Raw genomic sequence first — 25,377 nt, forward strand, 5'->3', positions numbered from 1 at the left:
AAACGGCCGTCCAGTGCTTCCAGGTTTTTACATGGTGATCTAACTTCAATTGACTCATGATTTCAGCCAGTGAAAAATTAAATATTGCCTGTTAGTATAATTTTCATTTGAGATATTATTGAGAACTCTAACTCTTTTTATATCCAATATATCATTTACGCTATATAATTATGTTCATAACTGATGAATGGGAATAATTTCACTCTGCTTCAAATAATACATTTCACGAAAATTACACTCTAATTTACAGTATTCACACTACATTTATTGAATATTTAAAATATTGAATTAGGACTAATTAAAATTCAATCTTGAATGACAACAAAATATACAAAAAAAACCTTTTTCAAATGATTAAATCAATAAATAACTCGGCAACAAATTACATAATCACATGATAGAATCTTTTGAATGTCATCTATTAAAACAATAAATATAACACGGTGTTTTAATTGGTTTTTATTTATTGACTAATTTAATCAAGTAATAATACGTAAATGTCACTTTGAAAAAATGTGTCTTAACAACAACGACCACCACAACAACAACAAAACCCCCTAATGGAACAAGTTAACCAATATACAGATTGAAATTGACCTTCAAGGATGTAAAATTAATCAATCAGTCAGTCATTCAATCAGTCACTAGTTTCTTTAAATTTATCATTTAGGGAAGAAATTTTATGGAATATGAAAATTTGTTGGGTTTTTTCATTACAAAATACAAACTTAAGTAACATGTCACTATTTTATCAACCAGGTCTGTTGGGAGATATCAACTCACTGAAGACAATGATGTACGGTGGCGCAATTTCGTGGATTGGTTGAAGTTAGACATTAACACCGTTGGATACCGGCTCAGTGGTCTAGTTGGTTAAGCGCCTGGAGCGAGACTGACAGGTCCTGGGTTCGAATCTCGCCGGGTGCGGGATCGTGGATGCGCACTGCTGAGGAGTCCCATACTAGGACGGAACGGCCTTCTAGTGCTTCCAGGTTTACCATGGTGGTCTAACTTCAATTGACTCATGATGTCAGCCAGTAAAATATCAAAAAAATTCTTTATATTTTCTCTTTTGAAAAAAAATAAACGACGTATCTTTGGAGATGTTATTGAATGTCAAGTGGATAATGATTTTCAGAAAAGTAGGTTAGCTGTTAGTAGGAGAAATGAAAACTTGTTTTCACTAAAAGTTCTTAGAGAAACTAAATAAAGTAATTTGTCAGTGTTTTAAGAATAAAACTTGTCAAGGATTTTTTTCCCAGGTAGTTTGTCTGATATCACACTAGGGACTAGGTCAATTCTATAGCGAAAATCAGCTGATTCATATATATACAGGTTAAAAATGTAAAGTAAGTGGGAGGAAACTTTGGACTTATACTTCGTGTTACTCAATGTTCATCAGCAAGACCTTGTGGGGCCCTTTACTTTGTCGTCATTTAGATCGGACGATGTTGTCGAAAAGGCTCTTCACTTTAGTGGCCCGAGATCTGACTCCAAGGAGATCGTAATGATGATTGTTGTTGAAATATATGTGTCGCCTATCCTCGTATATAATCATCGACTTTAATCGCGTTAGTCAATAACGGAATTAAATAAGTCGAATAATGAAAATGGACTTGTGAATATATATATTTCGTATATAAAGCGAATGGGATAGAACAAAGCAAAACGACGCGCAGTGGAGATGACTAGTAAGCCAACTCCCATTTAGTCAGGCGTTAATCAATACTTATAGCTACCAAAAGTAAGTTACAGACATGTGATGAGTAATGAGATAAGAAATGTACACACACCTACGCGCTCATATAAAAACAGTCAAGATTGATAAGTGAATAAATAACAGGGTCAGAATGTGACTCAAGTAGAATGAATAGAATGGGCTGTCCGAAAGCTAGAATAAGGTAATATGTGCTTAACATAATAACCGACACTAAAACCTATTTAAAAAAACTAATGGAACTTATTATCTCTATAATATTTAAACTTTTATTGACATCTCCATCAGAAGTTTAAAAACAGCAAAGAAAGAGCTGAGAGCTGAGTTAGGTTCTACTGATCGATATTCACCGTCTTTTGAATAGTTGTTTTTCATGACAGAAAAATGCTCATTTCCTGTTCTGTAGTCACGTGCATACCTTAGTGTACTGGTCTCATGTGGGCTAGTTGTTTTTTTCACCTTTGTGTAGTCTCACCAAATCTTTTACTGTTTAAAGTTCACGTCCTATCAGTGTCTTTCCTCGTGATTTTTGCTGTGAAACTCTATTGTTAGAGGCACTTATGTAAAGAATTAGAAGAAATAGGATGATCTGAAATAAAGCTACTTCTCCTTTCTCCAATATTCCTCCATTAAAAGCGTCCAACAAGAAGAAACACTTTATCAAAAAGTGCCAACTAGAATGAAGCCTAGTTTCAAACCAGGACCCTATAATTTGTTATCACGAAACAAAGAGCATCACGATGTTAGAGTACTTAGACAAATGATCACACTGAAATTTGATAAACAGAATTCGATTAATGTGAAGAACATGGCAAATATAGCATTGCTTAGCACTCAATGATTAATTATTATTGACCGATCACTTACTACTTAGTATATTACAAGACAAGGTTTTATTGAATACCATTCAATAAAAATTCTACATTTTATTTTATATTTTAAAGCTGTTCTGCTGATGGATGGTTGTACACAGACCCTAGAATTCGATCAATTTGTGTTACTTTGTAAGTTATAGCTATTTGTTTTTTGGGCTAACTATTTAGGTATATTAATTTGCTTGTCTGTTAATTCTTAGTAGTTTTTCATTTCTCGTTATTGAAATTCAGGTTTGAAATTGATCAGTCTCCACTGATATATGTATACCTTAAAAGGATCACCTCGATTATAGCCTTTTATTATAAATTTTTATATCTTTGAATTGTTGTTAGCAGTGGAATTCAGCATGAGCATTTCGTTGCATTTGGAACTCATCATATGGATGTGTTAATGTTCACATAGAAATGTAAATTCAATAACTATCGCTCCAAACACTAATCCGTTATCCGTTAAGCTATTAAGTCTAAATAGCCACTAAGTATTTTAGTGAATTTGAGTTTCTGTATGCATATCAACACTGGAATGCAGGTAAATCCATCTAACACGTCTCAACTAGGATATAATATGTATTTACCAGCTAGGTTCTTAAGTTTTAATTGAGGTCACGAACCGATTAATCTTAAACCACCACTGAAAACCTGGAGGCACTGGATGAACGTTTCGTCCTAGTGTCAGACTCCTCAGCAGCGCGCGTTCACAATGTCGGAGGTGAGGTAGTTACTCACCGAAGACAATGGGAGATGGCCGCGCAATATCATGGATTGACTGAAGTTTGACATTAACGCTGTTGGATAACAACTTGGTGGTTTAAAGGTTAAATGTTTGTGCGAGACCAGAGGCTTTGGGTTCGAATCCCCCCACGCGGGGTCGTGGGTGCGCACCCTTGAGGAGTCCCTTACCAAGATGAGACGACTGTCCGGTGCCTCTAGGTTTCAGTAGTGGTTTGGCACTGATCGATCTATGATCTGGATAAAACTCAACAATCTCTGTAACTCTATGTTGATAAATCCATAAATCTTCCTTTTCATATTGTCCCATTTTATTTTATGAAACCGATGAGCCAATAACATAGGTTAAACGGTAATAAATTTCATTTTGTATTGATTATCAGAAATTTAAAACTGGGAAGAAAACTAATACTTTTTCTATTCAGATGGTACGATCGATAAATTAATTGGTATGATTCCTTACTCATAGTTCTAATGAATTGTTTGCTACTTTACTTCTACCGAGGTGCTTTGCTACTTTTCACAGATGAATAAATTGATTTTGTAGTTGGTTTTCTTCATGGAACAATATCAGTTGGAAAGCTGTTGAAAACCAGGGTTCATTAAATAGATCTTTCATTATCGTATGAAAAATTTCATTAGTGTAGATAGATGAACCAACTAGTAATCGGATTCATGACCTTTAGACTACTCCATTGGGGATATTAATTCAATGGTCTAAAAACCATACGTTTTCCCTAAGACTTGGAAATCATGGCTTCAATTACTGGTTAATTCATGTGTTTATGCTATTAAGAACTGGATAATTATCCCATCCTGGTATGTGACTCCTAAATAATATCACCGTCAATTCCAAGACCTTTAAGTCCTACCGAGAACGTATAACCATTAGAACCAGTGGGCCGGCGTTCAATGAAATAATTCCGACTCCAGTTATAAATTAACCAGTGCTCCTTGGAACTCAATGATGCTTCAAATGAGATCAATATGTAACAATTACTACCTACGACTTCACAAAAATCCTTGAGATAAGTTATATTTATTCAAAAAATCCAATTAAATGAAAGAATAATGAACTGGGAGCATTTCCTTTTAGTTATTAGTTTTCTATTCATTTCAGATGGGCTGATTGGATACCTTTGTATCAAAGAAAGTTTCAATGTCCTGATATACCACCCGGTTATGCAGATAGTATTATTAGTAGTAGCGGTGTTAGTAATCTCGGTAATATTGGTGAGTCAAATCTTAATCTGAAACCTCTATTGGAACGTATGAATATGCTTAGTAAACAACAACAAACTGCTGTATCATCATCGTCCTACCCTACATTAACCACACCTAATCCATTATCTCAACTATCACAATATCAATCAAAATGGAATATTTATGATGTAAAAAGAATTAATCCAGAATTTTGGGATGGTGATCTAGGATTAATGATTCCACCAAAATTAATTATTCCTTCTATGGAACAACAATTATATGGACCGAGAGATACTGTTAAACAATTATATGGTCGTAATTATCCAACTGATAAACAATTTATACAAGGAATTAAAAATGATCATCAATGGTTACAATTTCCACAATCACAAACTGATCTTTATCATCATATGACAATTAGTTCAATTGTTACCTGTTCAATAATTATACCGTTAATACTAGTAAGTTTTTATTTCTTTTTGCATAAATATGAAAGTTCGATTTGATAACGAATACTATAGACAACTAGATGGGGTAGCCATGGAGTCACCATTGGGCCCTCTACTGGCGGACATTTTCCTTGTAAAGCTGGAAAACGGACCACCTAAAAACACAATTAACTATTTAACATCTTATTATCGCTATATAGATGATACGATTAAAAAAAACACCATCATTATTGATAATTTAGTGGCACAGTGAAGAACATATCTATATACTGGAGGTATGAATAGGTCTTTTAGTTATTCACTTAATTGAAGTTTGATATTTTCCTTTTACTGAAACAGTCTATAAAAGAATCCAATTTTGTATTGAACCTCTTTTTATATTGTAGATTTGTTTCTCAGAAATCACTTTCTATTTCTTCAACTGTTGTCAAACGTGCCTAACAAAAACTAATTCAAAACTGTGGGGTACTATGAAATTTATTGGTCAAATTTATCGTCTATTCAGTAAGTCTACAAAATTTCACCTCTCTCACTCTTTCTCTCTCTATACACACATACATTAGGTATTTACCTAAATGAAGATGTGTATTTTTTATTGAAGTTTCTCTGCATCCACAAAACTCATGTTGCTTATATGAGTATTCAATCAGTAGTCTAAGTTGAAGTGAATAGTGTAAACAAATTCGCTTGACACAAAGCCTAAAAACAAATGGATATTGAAAGAAAAAGCAGAATAATTTGTTCACTGAAAGATGATACACTTACATGCTACCTAAATGTTTAATAATAGAGTAAATATGATTAAAAGTAGTAGATCCTACATTTTGATCGACAATCTGTCTGGTTCAAGCTTTATCAAAGAAATATAACCAAACCTAGTTTGTTTAATTATGCACTGTATTTAATTAAATACATTTGTATTAAATTAGTGAAATTCATTTCAGATATCTTTCTTAATTGATCAATTATTCTAATATATTGACTTTATGGATGATTATCAGCTTGATGTTATGGTCTTTATCACTGACCAGAATGAATTTATTGATATCAATACCATGGCTGGGACTTTATAGTTTCAAATAAATTGAGTATTAGGTAGAAAGTTAATAATAAAACTATTTTCTGTTTGATCCTAATGAGTTGAATAATTATCTTCCTGTCATTTCGTGACTCCATGTAAGCCACCTCTTCAGAATACATAAAAAAATCGATTTTTATTTACCCTGAAGAAGTGGCTTACATAAAGTCACGAAACGTCAGAAAGACGATTTTTTTAAAGATTCATTGGGATGAAACAAAAACAAATATTTTTATTATTAACTGGTCAGACTTTTGTGAGAAAAAAGAAAGATTCAATATCAAAATGCTCTTGTTCGAACATAAATTGAAAATGAGAGACATTTTTAAAGTCTGAAATGTTCAATAGTAACTAGTCCGACTAAATAAGTTTTGCGTTTGTTGAAATCTCTAAAATACTATTAGTTTGCTTAAACGGACTGTCGCTTCTTAATGATCAGTCAAATAATGTATGCCATTTAGTCATAGATTTTTTCTTCAATTAAGTATAAATATGTACTTTATGTAAATTTCACTTATGAGAGGGAACAGATTTATTTTAATAGTTGAGTTCATGAACTAGACCACCATGAAAAACCTGGGAGCACTGGATAGCTGTTTCGTCCTAGTATGGGACTCCTCAGCAGTGCGAATCCACGATCCCGCTCGTGGAATTCGGACCCAGAACCTTCGGCATCGCACGCGGGCTTTTAACTTCTAGAACATTGAGCCGGAATCCAACGTTGTTAATATCTAGCTTCAACTAATTAAAGTCTTACACAATTATAGAATTATTTCATGTTTTCTTGTAAAAATCCTTTCTCTTTTTTTGTCTTCTCTCTTAAAAAACACCAGTTACTTACATTTTTGGCCTTCTTACAACAATGCTTTTAGTCTGGTTAATTAAAGTTTCTGTTGGACGTCTTCGACCAGATTTTATTCAAATATGTCGTCCATCTGAAAATGTTTGTCCTAAATGGTATAGAATAATACAAAAAACACGTCAATCTACAGATGAACGCAGTGCAATTGAATCAGATCCACAACTATTAGATTTAATTGTTGCACAATTAGCTAAGCAAGGTAAATATTTAGTTACAGTAGCTACAACACCTTCTCCGGAATCATCAACTGGTCACTTATCAGATGGATTATTTACAAATGCAGATTGTATGGAGAATAATATTTTAAAACTTAAAGAGGCTAGGTGAGTGTATAAAATTCTTAGAAATGACATAAAATAAAGTAATAATTTTTTCAATGGCTAAGATCATGAATCAGTTGAAGCTAGACCACCATGGAAAACCTGGAAGCACTGGACGGCCGTTCCGTCCTATTGTGGGACTCCTCAGCAGTGCGCATCCACTACCTCGCCCCTTGCAAGATTCAAACCCAGGACCTACTGGTTTCGCGCACGAGCACTTGACCACTAGACCACTGAGCCGGCATCCAGCGGTGTTAATGTCTAACTTCAACTAATTCACGAAATTGAACAACACATTCACCATTGTCACCAATGAGTTACTGTCTCACAACAGACCTGGTTGAACTCCACTGGTCAATACTTCTCACTAGAACTCCAGGAAAAACCTCTTGAAACCAGTCACTAGTGAGCATATGTTGATTAATATAAGATGGGTTTTGTGGATATTATAGTAATTTCAGTGGTTAAGATCATCGAATCTCGTAGGGAGCGAGGTCGTGGATGCGCACTGCTGAGGAGTTTCACAATAAGATGAAACGGCCGTCCAGTGCTTCCAGGTTTTCCATGGTGGTCTAGCTTCAAATGACTCACGATTTTAACCATTGAAATAACTATAATATCCACAAAACCCATCTGATATTAATTTTTTATTGAAACGATAGTGTGTAATAAAATATGGGACATTGATTTCATCCTATTAATATTGATATTTAAACTGTAATTTGAATTCAGTACCTGCTACTTTAAACACCCAACGTGTTATCCACGGGGCGACTGAGCTCAAATAGCCATTAACTTGATCAATCAATATGAAGATATTATAGTTAGAATGATTAATAGTTCCTTGTTGTTGAGATTCAAGTGACATTGTAGTTCTTAGCATTAATCACAAAATAAATATAAACCTCTACAATTAATATTCATTAAACAGTGATAAATGAAGTTTTTTGTTTTGTTTTAAACATCTATGATGTACCAATATTTTATTTTGAATAATCCTAATGCTTTAATTTTATTATTCAATATTAAATGTAGAACGTCATTTCCTTCACTGGGAGCAGCTGTTTCGATGTATGCAGCAATTTTTGTAACAGTAAGTCAATCATTATGAATAATCAATTATGTGTATTGATGTGAGAATCAATCTTGTTGTGGTTGTTTAAGACTTAGAAATACTTGGCCCTCCTTAATAAATCAATATGTAAATGATAACATTTCATCACAGGTTAATGTTGATAATATGAATTTGCGTAATGGATTATGTCATAAACAGCGTAGAATCTGATACAGATATATTTAAATCGTCCGAAGTTGTAGCGTTGAATGAACATAGTGAATTAAAATTAAAAAGATAAGTATCAGAGCAGTAGAACTGGTGACAGTTATAGTTTTGGTGGAGTTTCGTTCCTGAAATTTGTGCTGATAGTGTTTTTCAAAAACAAAAAAAGCCCCATGATTAAACCATCTAACTCAGATAACGAAACTCTATCAAAATCATCCACTTGGGCTATAAATCGCCATCGTCTCAACAATTACAGTAGTAATAGTAGAAAGTATTAGATAGAAAAAAATAATTCGTAAACAAACAACGAGCTGATTGGATAAAATGTATGTCATGATTTATAAAAAATCGAGATTCAGAGAAAGATAAAGAGTGAATGCATTTGCGTCTGTATAACCGATTTTGAGCTATCCCACCCAGTCACAAACTACTGATTATAACTACTGAATGGACCCCTACTTAAAACGAATTAGTCCAATAATCAGCGTCTTCATGTACTGATATCACGTTTTGGTTTACCAACCTCTAGCTTATTTCCAACTTGGTTTTACACTAAAAAAAACACTGTTCGTAAAGACAGAAAGTGTTTGGGCATATGTGTCATATATTTCAACCACCTCAGCCGTCAAAAGTCCATTACTTCATCAATTGTTTTTTTCATATTTGCCTAACGTTAACGCCAAATATCAGCGTTTCTCATTTACTAAACAACTACAGTTAATGAAGTTGTTTTATATAAAATTAAAAAATCCTACATCAATTCTCACATAATAGTTTAATGACGATTCTCACTCACTGGAAAAAAATTAATCCGGACAACAAAGTTCATTCTATCCCGCCACACTTTAGAGAATGGCAAACTTGTTGCTAAGTTGTTGGAAATAGATAGAAAGAAACCCTAGACCTATAATTTATAATATTTGGCATTGGTTATCAAGGCGTAGCTGCAATCTTCGGGGAGATGATGTTCTATACGAGTTGAACTACTCAGTTTAATGGCTACGCTCCAATTATATTCAACCTGTTTTCACCAGTAATAATGAAGAAACTCACACGTTTTTATTGAAAAATAAAGATACATACTACTGTTTATGTAAACTTGATTTCTCATCCTGTCAAACGTTTGTGGTTGCTTCTTTTTGTGATAGAAAGCTTGAAAGTGTTAATGAGTACAAATTAATCACTTTGATAACTGATAGTTTTTTTTGCATTATTTGTTATTGTCTTCTCTAGGTCTATATTACTGCATTAATGAAAAATTTTCGAGATGCCTGTCTTTGCATTCCATTCTTATCATTGCTTGGTGTTAGTCTAATTGCTCTAATCCTTGGTGTCAATAGAGCGATTTACAGAAATAACTGGTTTGAAGATATTTTAGCCGGTTGGATTATCGGTATTTGTATAGCCATATACGTTGTAAGTAAGACTACTTGTTAATAATTCTCTGAACTTAAATAAACTGTAGGTAAAGGCTTGTGGAGATGCGAGATCAAGTTTCCTAGGTTCGATCCCCGCGTATGAGGTCTTGTATGAGTACTGCTGTCCATTGCCGTCCAATGCTTCCAGGTTTTCAATGATCATAGTTTTGAGGAATTTAAATAAACTACTTTACTACATTACAAGTAATTAATATAAAAATGTTTTCTGATCATATCTATCCACGTGAAGTAGGAGTTGATAATATTATCCAGAATGACATCTAAACTACAGGAAAAACACCTTAAACGTCAATCTGACCTGAGAATCTCTCTCATAACTTAAAATATCAAAGGACATATACGTCACAATTGTTCATTTCTCAGAAGGAAAGTGAATTAATGATTAACTGTAGACTGGTACGTAATAACGAAATATTCTACCTTACTCTAACCACATTAATCTCTAAATCAAAACTGTCCAATCGAGAGAGATTAGAAGATGAAGAGAATAGACTGAGCTGTTAGATTTATGTTGCTAAGAGAAGTTTATCTAACAGAAAAATCACTTGTTGGATCAATATTGATATTCATTAGGTTTAAACGTTTGTGGAGATTGATTTTATGTAAAGATGATTGTTATCATGGATTGATATCGGTCGTCATTATCATTTGAAGATTACTGAAGACTAAAGGTTATTACTGTCCTAATATGAGACACCTCAACAGTAGTGGGACTGGGTGTATTGTCTTTATATTACTGAATTTGAAAACAATTATCCATATTACCAACTTTCAATTGTCGATATAGAAATCGATTATCCAATACTATTAGCAATGACTTACTACTACAAGCTGAGGTGACTCTTAACTCCAACTTCCAATATTGTTGCATTCGGAAAAGTGACCTTCACTACTTAAGATATGAAAGTGGTTTATATCTCTTATTTGCTCTTATATAGTAAACAGAGATTATATAAATCTTATTGGTTGTTATTTGCATGACTTACTCTGGTACTTTGACACTAACACCAATGTCATACTATTAGGATTAAAAGTAATAAATTGTTTACTTTGCCAGAGTTCTTCCTTTTTTTTCTTTTTACAAAGGACTATTCCTTAATTATACAATTCTGTTTTTATGTTTCTATATATTTTCAGTGTTTTAAAGTTTTATACAATCGTGACAAATTGAATGATTTAACTAATTATGATTTAAATCGTCGTTTGCATAGAATTCAAACTTTAATTCAAACTCATCATGATTATAAACAATCTGAGGTAAGATTAGTTTTATACATAGATATGTATTTCATAGTAAATTATTACACAAGAATAGGAATAGATGTCTATTAGTTACATGCAGAAATGTTCATATTTATTAGCAAACGCAATAAGTAAGCCTGATAGGTTTCTGTTATATCATAGCGAAGATTAAATTACGAGTAACTCCTGAGACCTATTAATGGACTAATATTATCTATATATTCCTATGGTATGATTATTCAATAAGTAGATTATGTATATTTATATTCCTCTTATTATAAGCTTTATTTTGACCTATAGATTATTATTGTACGATTTACTATTCATAAGTTATACTCAGTTTATTAATTACTGTCTCCCACGTCCACAGCCACTTTCTGGCTTTATTGTGTATAAATGTTATTTCTCATTTTATGGCGCGTTGCGGTCTATTTGGTTGATACATAAACCCAGTATGTCTGAAATAACTGATTCGCATGGTGGAGACTGTTATTGGCATTCTGGACTCAAGTGGACGAGCTAGGTGAGCAACGGACCAATAGGACGCTAGGCTGATCAGACTGAACGAACGTCATTGGTTTAGTGCAGTACAAGAGCGAATAAGTCGTATTTTGATGGACGAATAAATTACGTGATAACTAGTGGGCCATAAAGACATAACAGTTTCACGATCATTAGCCAATGAAAGACTAAAAAAGGTCATATCTTACATTCAATTATGTTTTAAATGACTTGAACTATATTTTGATTAGGAGAGTTTTGTGCAATGGAAAATCAGGCGGTAGGCAGCTGTTCTGTTCTAGTATGAAACTCTTCAACAGTCCGCCTACATGACCATTCCAGCGATAGAGCTCTAAACCTTTAGTTCACTCAGAAAACCTATCATCTACAAAATTAGTTAAAGTTCAGTGTTTCATGATCTTTGAAAGTTGTCTCAGCTGAAATCATTCCATGATATTAACTATCTTTACGGTAAACTGTCTTCACAAATTTCTCAACTTATACAAGTTTCCTAAGTTCTATTTCCAGCTCTGGGTTTATGGATAATCACTTCTGAAGTGTCCCATACTACGACGAAATGGTCATTTAGTACTTTCAGGTTTTTTTTTCTCAATGATTGTTTAACTTAAATCAGTTAGTGATTTCAATGAAACTATTCTACTTTCGTTGAAATTGAACAATCTATAGAAAACGTCCATTGTCTTTGAAATGAATTTAAACCCTTGTGATTTAATTAAATATTGCTATCATCATTGCTATTCATAACAATTTATTTTTCATTTCAGTTAAAAATGATGAAATATTTGTGATATTCATACAGGTATGTTTAGATTAATTAAAGGAAATTATATCTTATTACAAATATATATACAGTGTCTTATATTGTGGACTGAAAGTAGTTAAAGCAAATACTGAAAGCCAGAATGTATTGGACTGTTTGTTTGGTCCCAATATAGTACTTATCAACAGTATACATACATTATTTGCCACAAGATTGATCCTAGGATCTTTAAGATGATTGATTCAACATAAAATGATTAACATTTCCCATTTTAATCAGTTAGTAATACAGAATGATATTGAATGTAGGGTTTATTATTTAAATGAATTAATACAACTAACTGAGCACTTAACCACTATACCACTGAACCGGCAACCAGCGGTGTTAATGTCTAACTTCAAATAATTCGTGAAATCGAGCGACACATCCACTATTGTCTTCAGTGAGTTACTATCTGGCAACAGACCTGGTTGAACTCCACTGGTCACTACTTCTCACTAAGAACTCCAGGATATACCTCTTGAAGCCAGTCACTAGTGAGTATATGTTGATCAATAGTTAATAATAGTGCTCGCGCGCGAAACCAGTAGGTCCTGGGTTCGAATCTCGCAGAGGCGAGTTCGTGAGTGCGCACTGCTGAGGAGTCCCACACTAAGAAAAAACGACCGTCCAGCGCTTCCAGGTTTTCCATGGTCGTCTAGCTTCAACTGACTCATGATCTTAACCATTGAAATTACTATGATATCCACAAAACCCATCTGATATGTTGGAATTAGTCAGGTGAATAAATAATTTGTAATTTTTCTAGAAAAGTTGCTCAAAAATCAAGTGAATAGTCATGAAGGCCATTGGTTAGATAGATCCTTAATGTGCTTGTTGATGGTCACCTTCACTAAGGAATCCTATACTATGGCGAATTAACTATCCACTGCTACCCGATTTTCAATGATTATCTAACATAGGTCGATTAACGGTTTACATATAACTCAACAATATCCACAACCCGTTTACTGATAACTAAAAGTAAGTTTGAAGAACTATCCAATTCGGTAGATCTATTGATTTACTGATTACATAAAATGTTCCCCACACTCTTCTAGTTTTTGAAGATATTATCGAGGAATCCTCATAAAATCTTAACATGCTTCATGTAACTAGGTGGTGTTGAGTTCACTAAAAATGGAATACTAAAGATTAAATGAGAATACGATTTTCTTCCGAACAACTGGGTTATGCTAAGGTACAGATAATTTAATATCATCTCATTCATTCACATATTATTTGAATCCATCCATTATTTGTAAGAGCTGACTGTAAGTTTGTTTTGTTACATGAAATAAAACCTTTTTAAAGGATCTCAATTCCATCAAAGTTAGTTTTGCGGCCTGCTTCTACTCAATACAGCACTATATTCATATTGTATTTTCAGTAATTTTTTTTAGGTTTTTTGAAGAATTCACGAATAGGTTTCAAACAATTTTTTTTAGGCTTGGTCTGTTCCACATTCAAATATCACAATGTCTTTCATTCTCATTTACGGGATTAAGATTAGTGCATCCACCTTCAAAGACATAGTTTTGATGTTTATTTTTAAATATCACATCTTTGGTTTTCACAAATATTGAACTAAATGAGAAAGAGAAGTGATACAATTTCTTGTAAGTCTGGTAAATTACAGAATTTGTAGACTGTATTCGTCACAAACTGTTCTCATTGTGGGATAACATTGAGATGAATAAAACCGATAAATCAAACTAATCTCCATGACGCCATTAGATTCAGGGCTCGGTCTCTGGAAAGACATTGAATAAGCATTACCTGAAAACTGAACTAGTTTCGATCAGACAGATTTCATATTTCTTGAACAGTCCAACTGCTATTCACCAGTATGTAACGCCTTCTTATTAAAGACTTTGAGTATTCTATCTCTAATCCACTAAAAACCACATTATTTCTTCAGTCAACAGTTGACAAATGTCATTCATAATATTTTAAAATCCTGGTTCAACAATAAACCGTTGACTACATATCCTAATACAAAAACGTGCATTTAATTTTGTCATAGATTAAATAAAAATGTGAGTGTCTATTTATATGTGAGCTGATATTGAGTACTAAATTATAGAATTTAATGGATGATAGTCAACATATTCTCGTCCATAGTATTGATTGAATCAATCTTCCAATTAATCAAATTGTACTGTTGCCTCTCTCATCCAAATCATCAAACTATATTTTCAATTCAGAAATGTTAAACTTTTAAAACAAACGACATAATTTGTGAGCTTTTAAATGTTCAGTCTTAACAACAAATTGTAAATCCCTTTATTTATTTATTTATAAATCCATTCGTGTCCAGAGTTTATATCTAGTAAGGTTATGTAACTTGTTAGTTAGTACACTTTATTAAGTAGGAGAACCCCACTTGGTCGGTTGACATTAAGTAACCGGCCTATATGATTCCCTACCACCCCTTTTAAAAAAATTGTGGGGTGTGAATGAAAAATTTAGGTATCATTGATTGGTGGACTTGTTTTGCAAGTGTGTGCTCAAGTGATAATGAACAAACATTTTGTTACCTTTAATAATTTTGTGATTGGTCGTAAACTGTTCATCTTTGTAATCTGATTAGTTGAAATCGAAATCACATCTGGAGCTGTGATTGGATACCAGAATTTTCATTTTTTACATTTGAAATTTAATGATAATGAATAATTTTTTTTGTGTAATCTTAGTCTTGAAAAAAATTTAGACTTTTGAAGAAAAAGACACCAACTTAATTGCATTACCATGCAATCCTACTGTTAGTGAATGTGTATTGGGATCAATTTTTGTTTTCCGATCAAGTATACCTTGAATTGAAGTCTTTAGTTATCGGAACAGGAATAATCATATGTATCTCAGTAAAAGAAAGTTTTTGGGAAAAAGCATCTGTAAACCGGTTTGAATATTTGATAATAGTGATTACTGAATGAGGTCGGTAGTCAAATATTTAATACCAAATTAATAAACAAATTATCACCAAAGTGTGTGCATAGGCTTTTTTGTAACACACGGTGTGTTAATGGGAAAAAGAAATCAACATATCAATAAATCATCATGATAAATTACTGGTTGCAATATGTATAATTCAGGTGAACCAACCGTAGACGATCATTTAATGAACTGACTTTGACAGTATATGAAAGTAGTAATAAATTTTCCGAAAAAGACACTTAATATTTACTAAAGGATTATTTTGTAAATGTTCATTCATAATGAGAATTAGACAACGTTAGATTTAAATGTGGTTAAATTGTAAAAGTCCATTGAAACGGCTTATTGTGTTCACTTGTAAATTATTTGTAGTTCTGTATTTTAAAATTAATTTTTGGTCGTAATAAAAACTAGTTTGTTTAATCAGTCATGTGTGAATATTGTTAACCGCCGTAATATGAAACCTGAACTATATCTAGACATAACGAATGTAACCATTTTTGACAAGCATTTGAAATATCAGTTTCATGAAGTGTAAATGAACAAGCCTACGTCGTCTGACTGACTCAACAAATATTTATCGACTTTAAACGTATAAATATGAATAAGGTCAACTGTATCAATGAACATTTACAATGCTATTAGTATTATTTATTTTCCTTATTATTATTATTATTATGTCAATTGACAAGATTCAATTCTTGTACTATGTATTTCATTGACACAAAATTTTTTGCATTTTCAATTTTCCTATAATGCTTAGTCACTTATTGTGACTGAACACTTTACTGCAAATCATCCCGACCTTTAGTGAATGACCTTTTAATTTGTAAATATATATATCGTTACAGATGTAAACGTTAACCATTGTTAACACATTACATTGTCAAATTCATAAATGTCATGCCTTATTTTTGGACTTTATAAAATAATAAAATTATGGACTAATAACTGTATAGTGTGATGATGAAGTTGAGGAAAACGATTGTTTCCTAAATTATTTTTGATTTTTGAATATTTTAAGGGAATATTTAACTGGTACAACGAGATTGTACCAGTCATAAATAGTTGATGAGGTGTGCAAATGAATACGGTGATATAATCAGTAGTTATGAATAACTATGGAGGCTTAGTTTACGATCAGACGTACTTCTTACGTACGCATAGTTCTGGTTTCAGGAAATTTTAATATAAAACAAGAATATGAAGTTCTTGTTTTGTGTATCTATGAAACGGATAATATTCTTATTTCTTTTTACACTTACTGTATGACCTTTTATCACCATCATCATTTCAATGATGATGGTTTCAACTTGTTTTCAAATGTCATTATTTTATTCCTAAATAAGTTAATTTTCTCAATTTCGTTTACTTCTCTATGAGCTTTAATCACATTCATCTTTGTAATTATCTTATTACATTCACTAATAAATGTCATCATAAGTTTATTGACCTAACGACAAAATTATGATTTTCACTCATTTAAAATATTCCTATTAAAATGTACTCAAAATGTACTTTTATTAGATAGTTCACAAATGTGTTACTAAAACATGAACGCTAATCACATTATTTTCAATATAAAATTACTAGATTAGTCTTCATTAGATGACAAAATCTTGTCTAAGTTTTCTTAACCTTTATATCTAATAAACGTTAGAAACAAGTTTACGAATACATGAACGATAATCGCTTTTCCACTATTAATCTCTAAGGGATATCTAAATTCATGAGACATTAATAAGTGCTTAATCACTTGACCTTTGCGGCGGAAAAGTAGTAGATAAAAAATAATGGAAATCAAATTGTGGGTGGCCCTGAAAAGGGCCTTTACTCGTTCTCGCGGTCGAACGTCATCACTATTAGTTTGTAATGGCGCCACAGATAGGACAGTGCACTGCTCGTACGTTCGGCGATGGGTCGTAGGCACAGAAGGTATGAAACATTGCTTCACATCTACAGAAAACCCAACCAACCGCATCACCGGTTTCACACGGAGGCTGCGCAAGATTACAGATGTCGCAGAGTCGATTCTCGTCATGCTCTTCTTCATTTTCGATGTCCCGTTCAGTTAACTCTTCCGAGTTAATAGAAATTACTTCCTCCTCATCGTTACTGAGCGTTTCATCCAAATCAACAGTTCCTCGTTGTATAAACGGCACTGCTACGTTAGTCGAGGTTCTTGAAAGGGTGTACGAATGCTGTTCTCCATGTAAGTTTACTGGCGTTGTTGGTAGTCTACCGTGAACTATGAAGTCATGAAGTGAACTGCATTGTTCCTCCGACATTCGCCTGATTAACGCAGACTGCGTTATAGGAATGCGAAGGTGTCGCTTCAGTAGTTGACAGGCAACTGGTGTCAGTCGTTCCTGAAGTCGACGTACTTCCGGCTCCTCACCAATACCGGCTTTCCCCGACAATCCATTGAATATTTATGTAATCTTGCTTCCATCCAATATCCAGTACGAAGCAGCACATTGAAAATGGATCTGAGAACCGGTGTTTTTCGATTAAGGTGATACATCTTCAAGACTCGGTGGCTGGTCTCGACGAAGTTCGTATTATTCAGTTCAAAAGTGACCGGCCAAATTCACTTGCTCAGCAGTCATGAAGAAGAAATACGATAGACAGTTCTCATCGTCCAATTCGTATTCGCAAAGCCCACCCAAGGATGTTATGTGAGCTTTCAATTTCCCGTAATCACCTATAGTGTACATTATAAATTGGCGAATTCCGTACCAGGAAGGTTCGCGTGTGAGAACACTTTGTACCGCATATTGCAGACATCTTGAGCGGTCAGACATTTCCCATAAGATTGGTAAGCAAAATTCCTGATGTGGAATGCAGCGGTACCGGAAATCAGCAGCGGTCTCACAGTTTCAAACTCCCCATCCGTTAACCTGCGCATCCATGAATTACCCTGGTACCTCAGGGAATTGCACTCGTGATTGTGATGTACATTCCCACGTACAACAGTCCAATAGCCGTCTATAATCTTACAAAACATAAATGCTGGACATTGGGTGTTCATAGAAGCCCTTCATTAAAAAAAATTATAAAACAATTTACCAAATTACCTCCTCCGTCTAATACGTTGTGACGAACCGCTAGATCTTATACGCCCATTTCGCCAACACACAAATTTAATGTAGGATTTTTGATCTCTGCCAATATGCGAATCTCTCACTACATAATGACTGTAAGTCGATCTTTCAAAATTTGTGATAGTGGTCTTTAACGCTTCAACCGATGGAAACGCAACCAGAAACAAGGTAGTCAAAAAGACTTCCTCCATTTCCGTTACGTGAGAAACACCAGCGCTCGTACTCGGCACGTTACTCTGCTCCATAATGACGATTGAGATTGTGCTTCGTCGACAAGTACTGATAATTTATAACAATTTTCAAGACATAACTAACCAATTAAATCTAATTTTTGGAACTAGCCATTTCATTGGACGAAACACGGGATGAAAAATATTGTAATTTGGGGTTGGAAAATTTTTTTTAAAAAAAAAATGGCCGGTTGGACAATATTATTCCACTTGGTCGAATAGGTATTTCTAAAAATTGCAAGTAGTTTTATAAGTAAGAGTGTAGTAAACGATATTCATTAAGGGGGATGAAAAAACCAGATGGTAAGTGCTATATAGTAAAAGAAAAATTCGATGACATTATAGAAGACACCTAATTATAGTACATGCCTGGCGATTACATCGGTAAAGTGTCCAAACCAGTAAAAATGTATCACACAAGATCAATACTTCCTACTAGAATAACCTTTCACAATCTTAAGGATGAAATTTAAATGACCAGCACAGCGTTATATATCTTTTTGTGCCCGTTTGATCTGACTCCATTTAGATTGTACGAATGTTTGTTATCGCCATTTCTCGTATATCATCGTCGACTTAAATCGCGTTATCCAAAAACGGAATTAAATAAGTCGAATAACGAGAATTGACTTGAGGATACATATATTTCGTACATAAAGCGAATGAAGCATAGCAAAGCAATTTTGACACGTATGGAAGATGGCTGGGAAGCCAACTCCATTTTAGTCAAGCGTTACTCAATATTTATAGTCAGACAAAATAAAGCTACAGACATGTGATTAATAGGATAAGAAGGGCACACACATATACGCTCATATAAAAACAGTCTAGATTGATAAGCGAATAAATAACAAGGTCAATGTATTACTTACTTACTTACACCTGTTACTCCTCGTGAAGGAGCATAGGTCGCTCACCAGCATTCTCCATCCAACCCTGTCCTGGGCAATCCTTTCCAGCTCCTTCCAGTTGTAATTCATCCTTTTCATATCTGCTTCTATTATCCGACGTAACGTGTTCTTTGGCCTTCCTCTTTTCCGCTTCCCTTCAGGATTCCAAGTTAGGGCTTGCCTCGTGATGCAGTTTGACGATTTGCGTAATGTATGTCCTATCCATTTCCATCGTCTTTTCCTAATTTCCTCTTCAGCTGGAAGTTGGTTTGTTCTCTCCCACAGAAGGCTATTGCTGATGGTATCCGGCCAATGGATGTTGAGTATCTTGCGTAGACAGCTATTTATAAATACTTGTACTTTCTTGATTGTGGTTGTTGTAGTTCTCCAAGTTTCAGCTCCATACAGTAGAATTGCCTTGACGTTCGTATTGAAGATTCTCACTTTGATATTGGTTGAAAGTTGTTTTGAGTTCCATATGTTCTTCAATTGTAGGAATGCGGCCCTTGCTTTGCCAATCCTCGCCTTTACGTCTGCATCTGAACCTCCATGTCTATCGACGATGCTTCCCAGATATGTGAAGGATTCTACATCTTCCAGAGTTTCGCCATCAAGGGTGATTGGATTGCTGTTCTCCGCTTTGAATTTGAGGACCTTAGTTTTCCCTTTGTGTATACTGAGGCCTACTGATGCAGAGACTGCTGCTACATTGGCTGTCTTTATCTGAATCTGTTCACGTGTACGTGATAGGAGGGCTAGGTCATCTGCGAAGTCCAGATCGTCTAATTGGTTCTGAGCTGTCCATTGTATTCCGTGTTTTCCTTCAGATGTCGAGGTCTTCATAATCCAGTCGACCACCAGAAGAAAGAGGAAGGGAGAGAGTAAACAGCCTTGTCTGACTCCGGTCCTTACTTGGAATGCATCTGTCAGCTGTCCTCCATGCACTACTTTGCACTGTAGTCCGTCGTATGAGTTCCGGATAATATTGACAATCTTCTCAGGAACTCCGTAGTGTCGAAGAAGTTTCCATAATGTCCTCCTATCTACACTGTCGAATGCCTTTTCATAATCAATGAAGTTGATGTATAGTGACGAGTTCCACTCAACTGATTGTTCGACGATGATCCGTAGTGTTGCAATTTGGTCTGTGCACGACCGATCCTTTCGGAATCCAGCTTGTTGATCTCGAAGTTGGGCATCTACTGCATCCTTCATCCGGTTCAGTAACACCCTGTTGAAGACTTTCCCTGGTATTGACAGTAGTGTAATGCCTCTGTAGTTTTCACATTTGCTCAGATCTCCTTTCTTTGGAATCTTGATGAGGTGTCCTTCTTTCCAGTCCATTGGCACTTGTTCCTCCTCCCAAATCTTTTTGAATAGAGGGTAAAGCATGCTTGTGGTTACTTCGACGTCTGATTTCAGTGCTTCAGCTGGTATGTTGTCGGGTCCTGCTGCTTTCCCGTTCTTGATTTGTCTGACGGCCATTCTAATTTCTTCCGTCGTTGGTGGGTTGACATCTATAGGAAGATCTGTGTGTGCTACTTCGATGTTCGGTGGATTCATTGGAGCCGGCCTATTCAGGAGTTCCTCGAAGTATTCTACCCATCTGTTTCGCTGTTGTTGAATTTCAGTGATTGGCTTGCCTTCTTTGTCTTTGACCGGCCTCTCTGGTTTACTGTATTTCCCTGATAGTTTCTTCGTTGTATCGTAGAGCTGTTTCATATTTCCTTCTCTAGCAGCTTTTTCTGCCGTCGTTGCTAATTCTTCCACGTATTTCTTCCTGTCGGCTCTAATGCTCCTCTTCACTTGTTTGTTTGCTTCTATGTATTCAGCTTGTGCTTGGACTTTCTCTGCTCGTGTTCGGCTGTTGTTAATTGCTGTCTTCTTGTTCTTCCTTTCTTTGATCTTGTCCAGTGTTTCTATAGAGATCCATTCCTTATGATGGTGTTTCTTTAGGCCCAGAACCTCTTGACACGTTGAAGTCAATGTTTCTTTGATGCCTTTCCAGTTGTCCTCCATACTAGTTTCTTCTCCCTTCAGTAGATCTTGCAAGGCTTGGAATCTGTTGTTGAGAGCTATCTTGAATTCATTGAGTTTGTCAGTATCTCGAAGGAAGGCTGTATTGAACCTTTGTAGTTCTGTTTGTCCACTTGTCCAGTTCTTTTTTAGCTTCAGTTTTAAATTGGCTACAACTAGGTGGTGATCTGAAGCTACGTCAGCTCCTCTCCTGGTTCTCACATCTTCCATTGTCCTTCGGAATTTTTTTGATGCAAATATGGTCTATTTGGTTCTCTGTAGTGTGGTCCGGTGAGATCCATGTAGCCTTGTGTATACGTTTGTGTGGAAATATTGTGCCTCCTATGACTAATTTGTTGAATGCACACAAATTTGCAAATCTTTCTCCATTTTCGTTCCTCTCTCCCAGTCCATGTCGTCCCATAATATCTTCATATCCAGTGTTGTCTATTCCGACCTTGGCATTTAGATCTCCCATCAGAATGGTGAGGTCCTTTCTTGAGCATTTCTCTATGATTGACTGCAGCCGCTCGTAGAATTGATCTTTAATGTCGTCGTTGCTATCATTGGTGGGTGCATAACATTGGATAATATTCATTAAGATCCCCTCCTTCTTTGTTTTGAATGATGCTTTGATGATTCTGGATCCGTGGGATTCCCATCCTACAAGTGCATTTCGTGCTACTTTGGACAGCATTAGAGCAACTCCCTGTGTGTGTGGAGCATTTTCCTCTTCGTGACCGGAGTATAGCAGCATCTCTCCCGTAGCTAGCCTTTTCTGTCCAGCTTGAGTCCAGTGGGTTTCGCTGATTCCCAGTACTGCCAAGTTGTATCTCCTCATTTCCGTTGCTATTTGGCTGGTCTTCCCGGTTTCCCACATTGTTCTAACGTTCCATGTACCTATAAAAATTTTTGCTCTGGTTGTTAGAAGGGGCATCGGCCTCGTGGCTTCCGAAGGAATTCGGCTTTCACCATGAAGCGTCATAATTCTTCTAAATGAAGACCTTCTAACTCTCAGGGCAGAGTTAAAATGGTTTGAATTATTTTTTCTGGTAAGCGTTTTTTTAGCGAGTTAGTTTTCTACGGGATGGGGACGCTAACCCCATGCCCAACCCTCCTCCTTTACCCGGGCTTGGGACCGGCAGTAACTGTAGAAGAGCTACAGGCGGAGTTAAGGTCAATGTATGGCTCAAGTAAAATGAATAGAATGGGATGTCCGAAAGCTAGAATAAGGTATATGGGCTTGGCATAATAACTGACACTACAATCTAATACTAATCATAGATGCCATTCCGTTTAGTAAAAGTTTGACAATATCTCCTCTTAAATAAGAAAATGATGCTGATTTCAAAAGCTAAGTTTCCCGATGACTAACTGACTGACTGGCCATGATTTTAAAACAATACGTGAAACTCTTGTCTAGACAGACATCTATAACCATTATTATAAAGGGTTTGAATAATCCTGTTGTTGGTATTTTGGACTCAATTTTGTTGGCTTATATGCATCTGATGAAGCGTGCCTCAAAATAACTATTTTGTAACAAGTTTTAGAGAATAGATGGATTATAACTAACAGGGAAATCCAGGACAGGTGCCTTGTTCGATTCAAGACTTTTCAGCTTTGTATATCCACATCCTGGTTTTGTTTTTCATACTGAGACAAGAAACAAGAACCTTTCGGTACAAAGGCGTTATCAGCCGAGCTATTAATTCTAGATAACCACTAACTTGTTTAATAACTTTGATGTTGAAATCAGTAATTGCGTACTGGTGAATGTAGCTGATGAACCCTTAATGAGACCGAACAGGTGTCCTATATTCCACTACTGACTATAACCAACCTATTTTATAGGAAAATATCTTTGATGTGTAATGATTAACCAAGCTTAAATTACCATTTGTCGTGATGTGCACTGCTGAGGAGTACCACAATAGGACGGAACGATCGTTCAGTGCTTCCAGGTTTTCCATGGTAGTCTAGCTTCAATTGACTCATGATCTCAACTATTAAAAGTTACTATCATAACCACAAAACCCCTTCTCATAATAATCATCGTATGCTCACTAGTAACTGGCTTCAAGAGGTATTTTCTTGAGTTCTAGTAAGAAACAGTAATCAGTCTGTTGTCAGATAGTAACTCACTGATGACAATGGTGGATGTGTCGCTGAATTTCGTGGATTAGTTGATGTTGACTCAGTGGTGTAGAGTTTAAGCGTTCACATGTGAGACTAATAGGTCCTGATTTTGAATCTCGTGGGTGGCGGGATCGTGGATGTGCACTGTTGACGAGTCTCACATTTGGATGAAACAGCCGTCCAGCGTTCTAGCTTCAATTGACTCATGACCTCAACTAATAAAATTATTTGAAATATATTAATTTTTAATTTATTTTTCTCTTATTCTAAATTTTATTTAATATTTTAGTGTATAAACATAAATTATGAAAATCTAATCAAATCAATTCATCACTGTTGATTGATCTTCTTTAGAAAAGTATTTATAATCATAGATCATTTCCCATTCTTTTTCCTTACTATAATCATGTAACATCATTCTATTTTGATGCCAAATTGATATATGAAATTAAAATCTAATTTAACTCATAACATAACGAATATCAAAATTAATAAATAAAATATATTGAATGTTGTACACATAGACACACACACATACACATACATACATACATACATACATACACCAGGTCCAAACGCGCATTTGTCAATTTTTCTCCGTTTTTTTTCTTTAATGTTTCGTTTTGTTTTTCTACTTCTCCTTTTTTTTCAACTTTATCTCTAGGTAAGTAACACTAGTGATAACAACGAAAGAATTTTCAAAGGAAAAAAATTCTAAGAATAAATAAAAATATTGAAAAGTTGAATTATATCACACTTTTTAAATGAGCCAAGTAACAATAATCAATAATTTGTTACATAGTTTCTAAGCAAACTTTTAGTTTTATTAATAACCAGTTTTTTGTTGTTTTTTTTTATTATAAAAAAAGTATGTTCCTGTTGAGTTTTCCATTCTTTGTCTCTTTTCCTTCTTTTTTTTTGTTTTTATTGAAGAAAAAGCAGTACATACTGCTATGGTTTTATTATTTCTTCTCTTTAAATTAATGATGATTCAGTTGTTTGGAATCTTATCTAAAAATGAACAATTTTTTTTGTTTTTCATTTAGGAATTATTTATATTGTTGATAATCATTTGAATGACTACTTTTACATTATGTTTAATGATGATATGGGTAAATTGTGATTTTTAATTATAATAATAAAACAAAACAAAATAAACATTTATTATGAAAATATGTAAATGTGATTTTATATTATTTTAGCTTAATAGTAATGAGGTAATAATATTGATATAATGAGTTTAATTAGACTGATATATCTTGCGGATTGAACGCTATATTCGTTTCCTAAGCTCTTCTGTAACCCCCAAGCTAGAACTATACAGCGACCTGAACACAGAAGAGAAGACGCAAAATATGCAAGAAATACTTTACTCCAAGGTTCATTTTTGTACAGAAAAACACGGGTATTTATAGATGTTAACATTTATTAAATCAACATCATATTTTGGCCAATCCGCTAAAAGACATATTATGCTATTAACCAATAGTAGCACGCCATGTGGACATTCTAGAAAGCTCCATCATGCCCTGATTGGCTAGGAC

At 34.6% G+C, this 25,377-nt stretch overlaps 1 protein-coding gene across 1 annotated transcript in view; it reads left to right on the forward strand.

Annotated features, from left to right (window-relative positions):
• MS3_00008471 (uncharacterized protein) overlaps nucleotides 1-25,133 on the forward strand; it is a 52,067-nt gene extending 26,934 nt beyond the window's left edge. The window contains exons 4-12 of the mRNA XM_051216808.1: nucleotides 2,662-2,721; nucleotides 4,442-4,985; nucleotides 5,360-5,477; nucleotides 6,885-7,236; nucleotides 8,269-8,326; nucleotides 9,749-9,931; nucleotides 11,092-11,211; nucleotides 12,483-12,517; nucleotides 24,498-25,133. Coding sequence (XP_051065423.1) covers nucleotides 2,662-2,721; nucleotides 4,442-4,985; nucleotides 5,360-5,477; nucleotides 6,885-7,236; nucleotides 8,269-8,326; nucleotides 9,749-9,931; nucleotides 11,092-11,211; nucleotides 12,483-12,506 — 1,459 coding nt within the window. The 3' untranslated portion in view covers nucleotides 12,507-12,517; nucleotides 24,498-25,133. The remainder of the gene's footprint in view (nucleotides 1-2,661; nucleotides 2,722-4,441; nucleotides 4,986-5,359; nucleotides 5,478-6,884; nucleotides 7,237-8,268; nucleotides 8,327-9,748; nucleotides 9,932-11,091; nucleotides 11,212-12,482; nucleotides 12,518-24,497) is intronic.
• Nucleotides 25,134-25,377: the final 244 nt, after the last annotated feature.

Source organism: Schistosoma haematobium, chromosome 6 (assembly GCF_000699445.3).
Source record: "Schistosoma haematobium chromosome 6, whole genome shotgun sequence".
In the NCBI taxonomy this organism is placed as follows: Eukaryota; Metazoa; Platyhelminthes; class Trematoda; order Strigeidida; family Schistosomatidae; genus Schistosoma; species Schistosoma haematobium.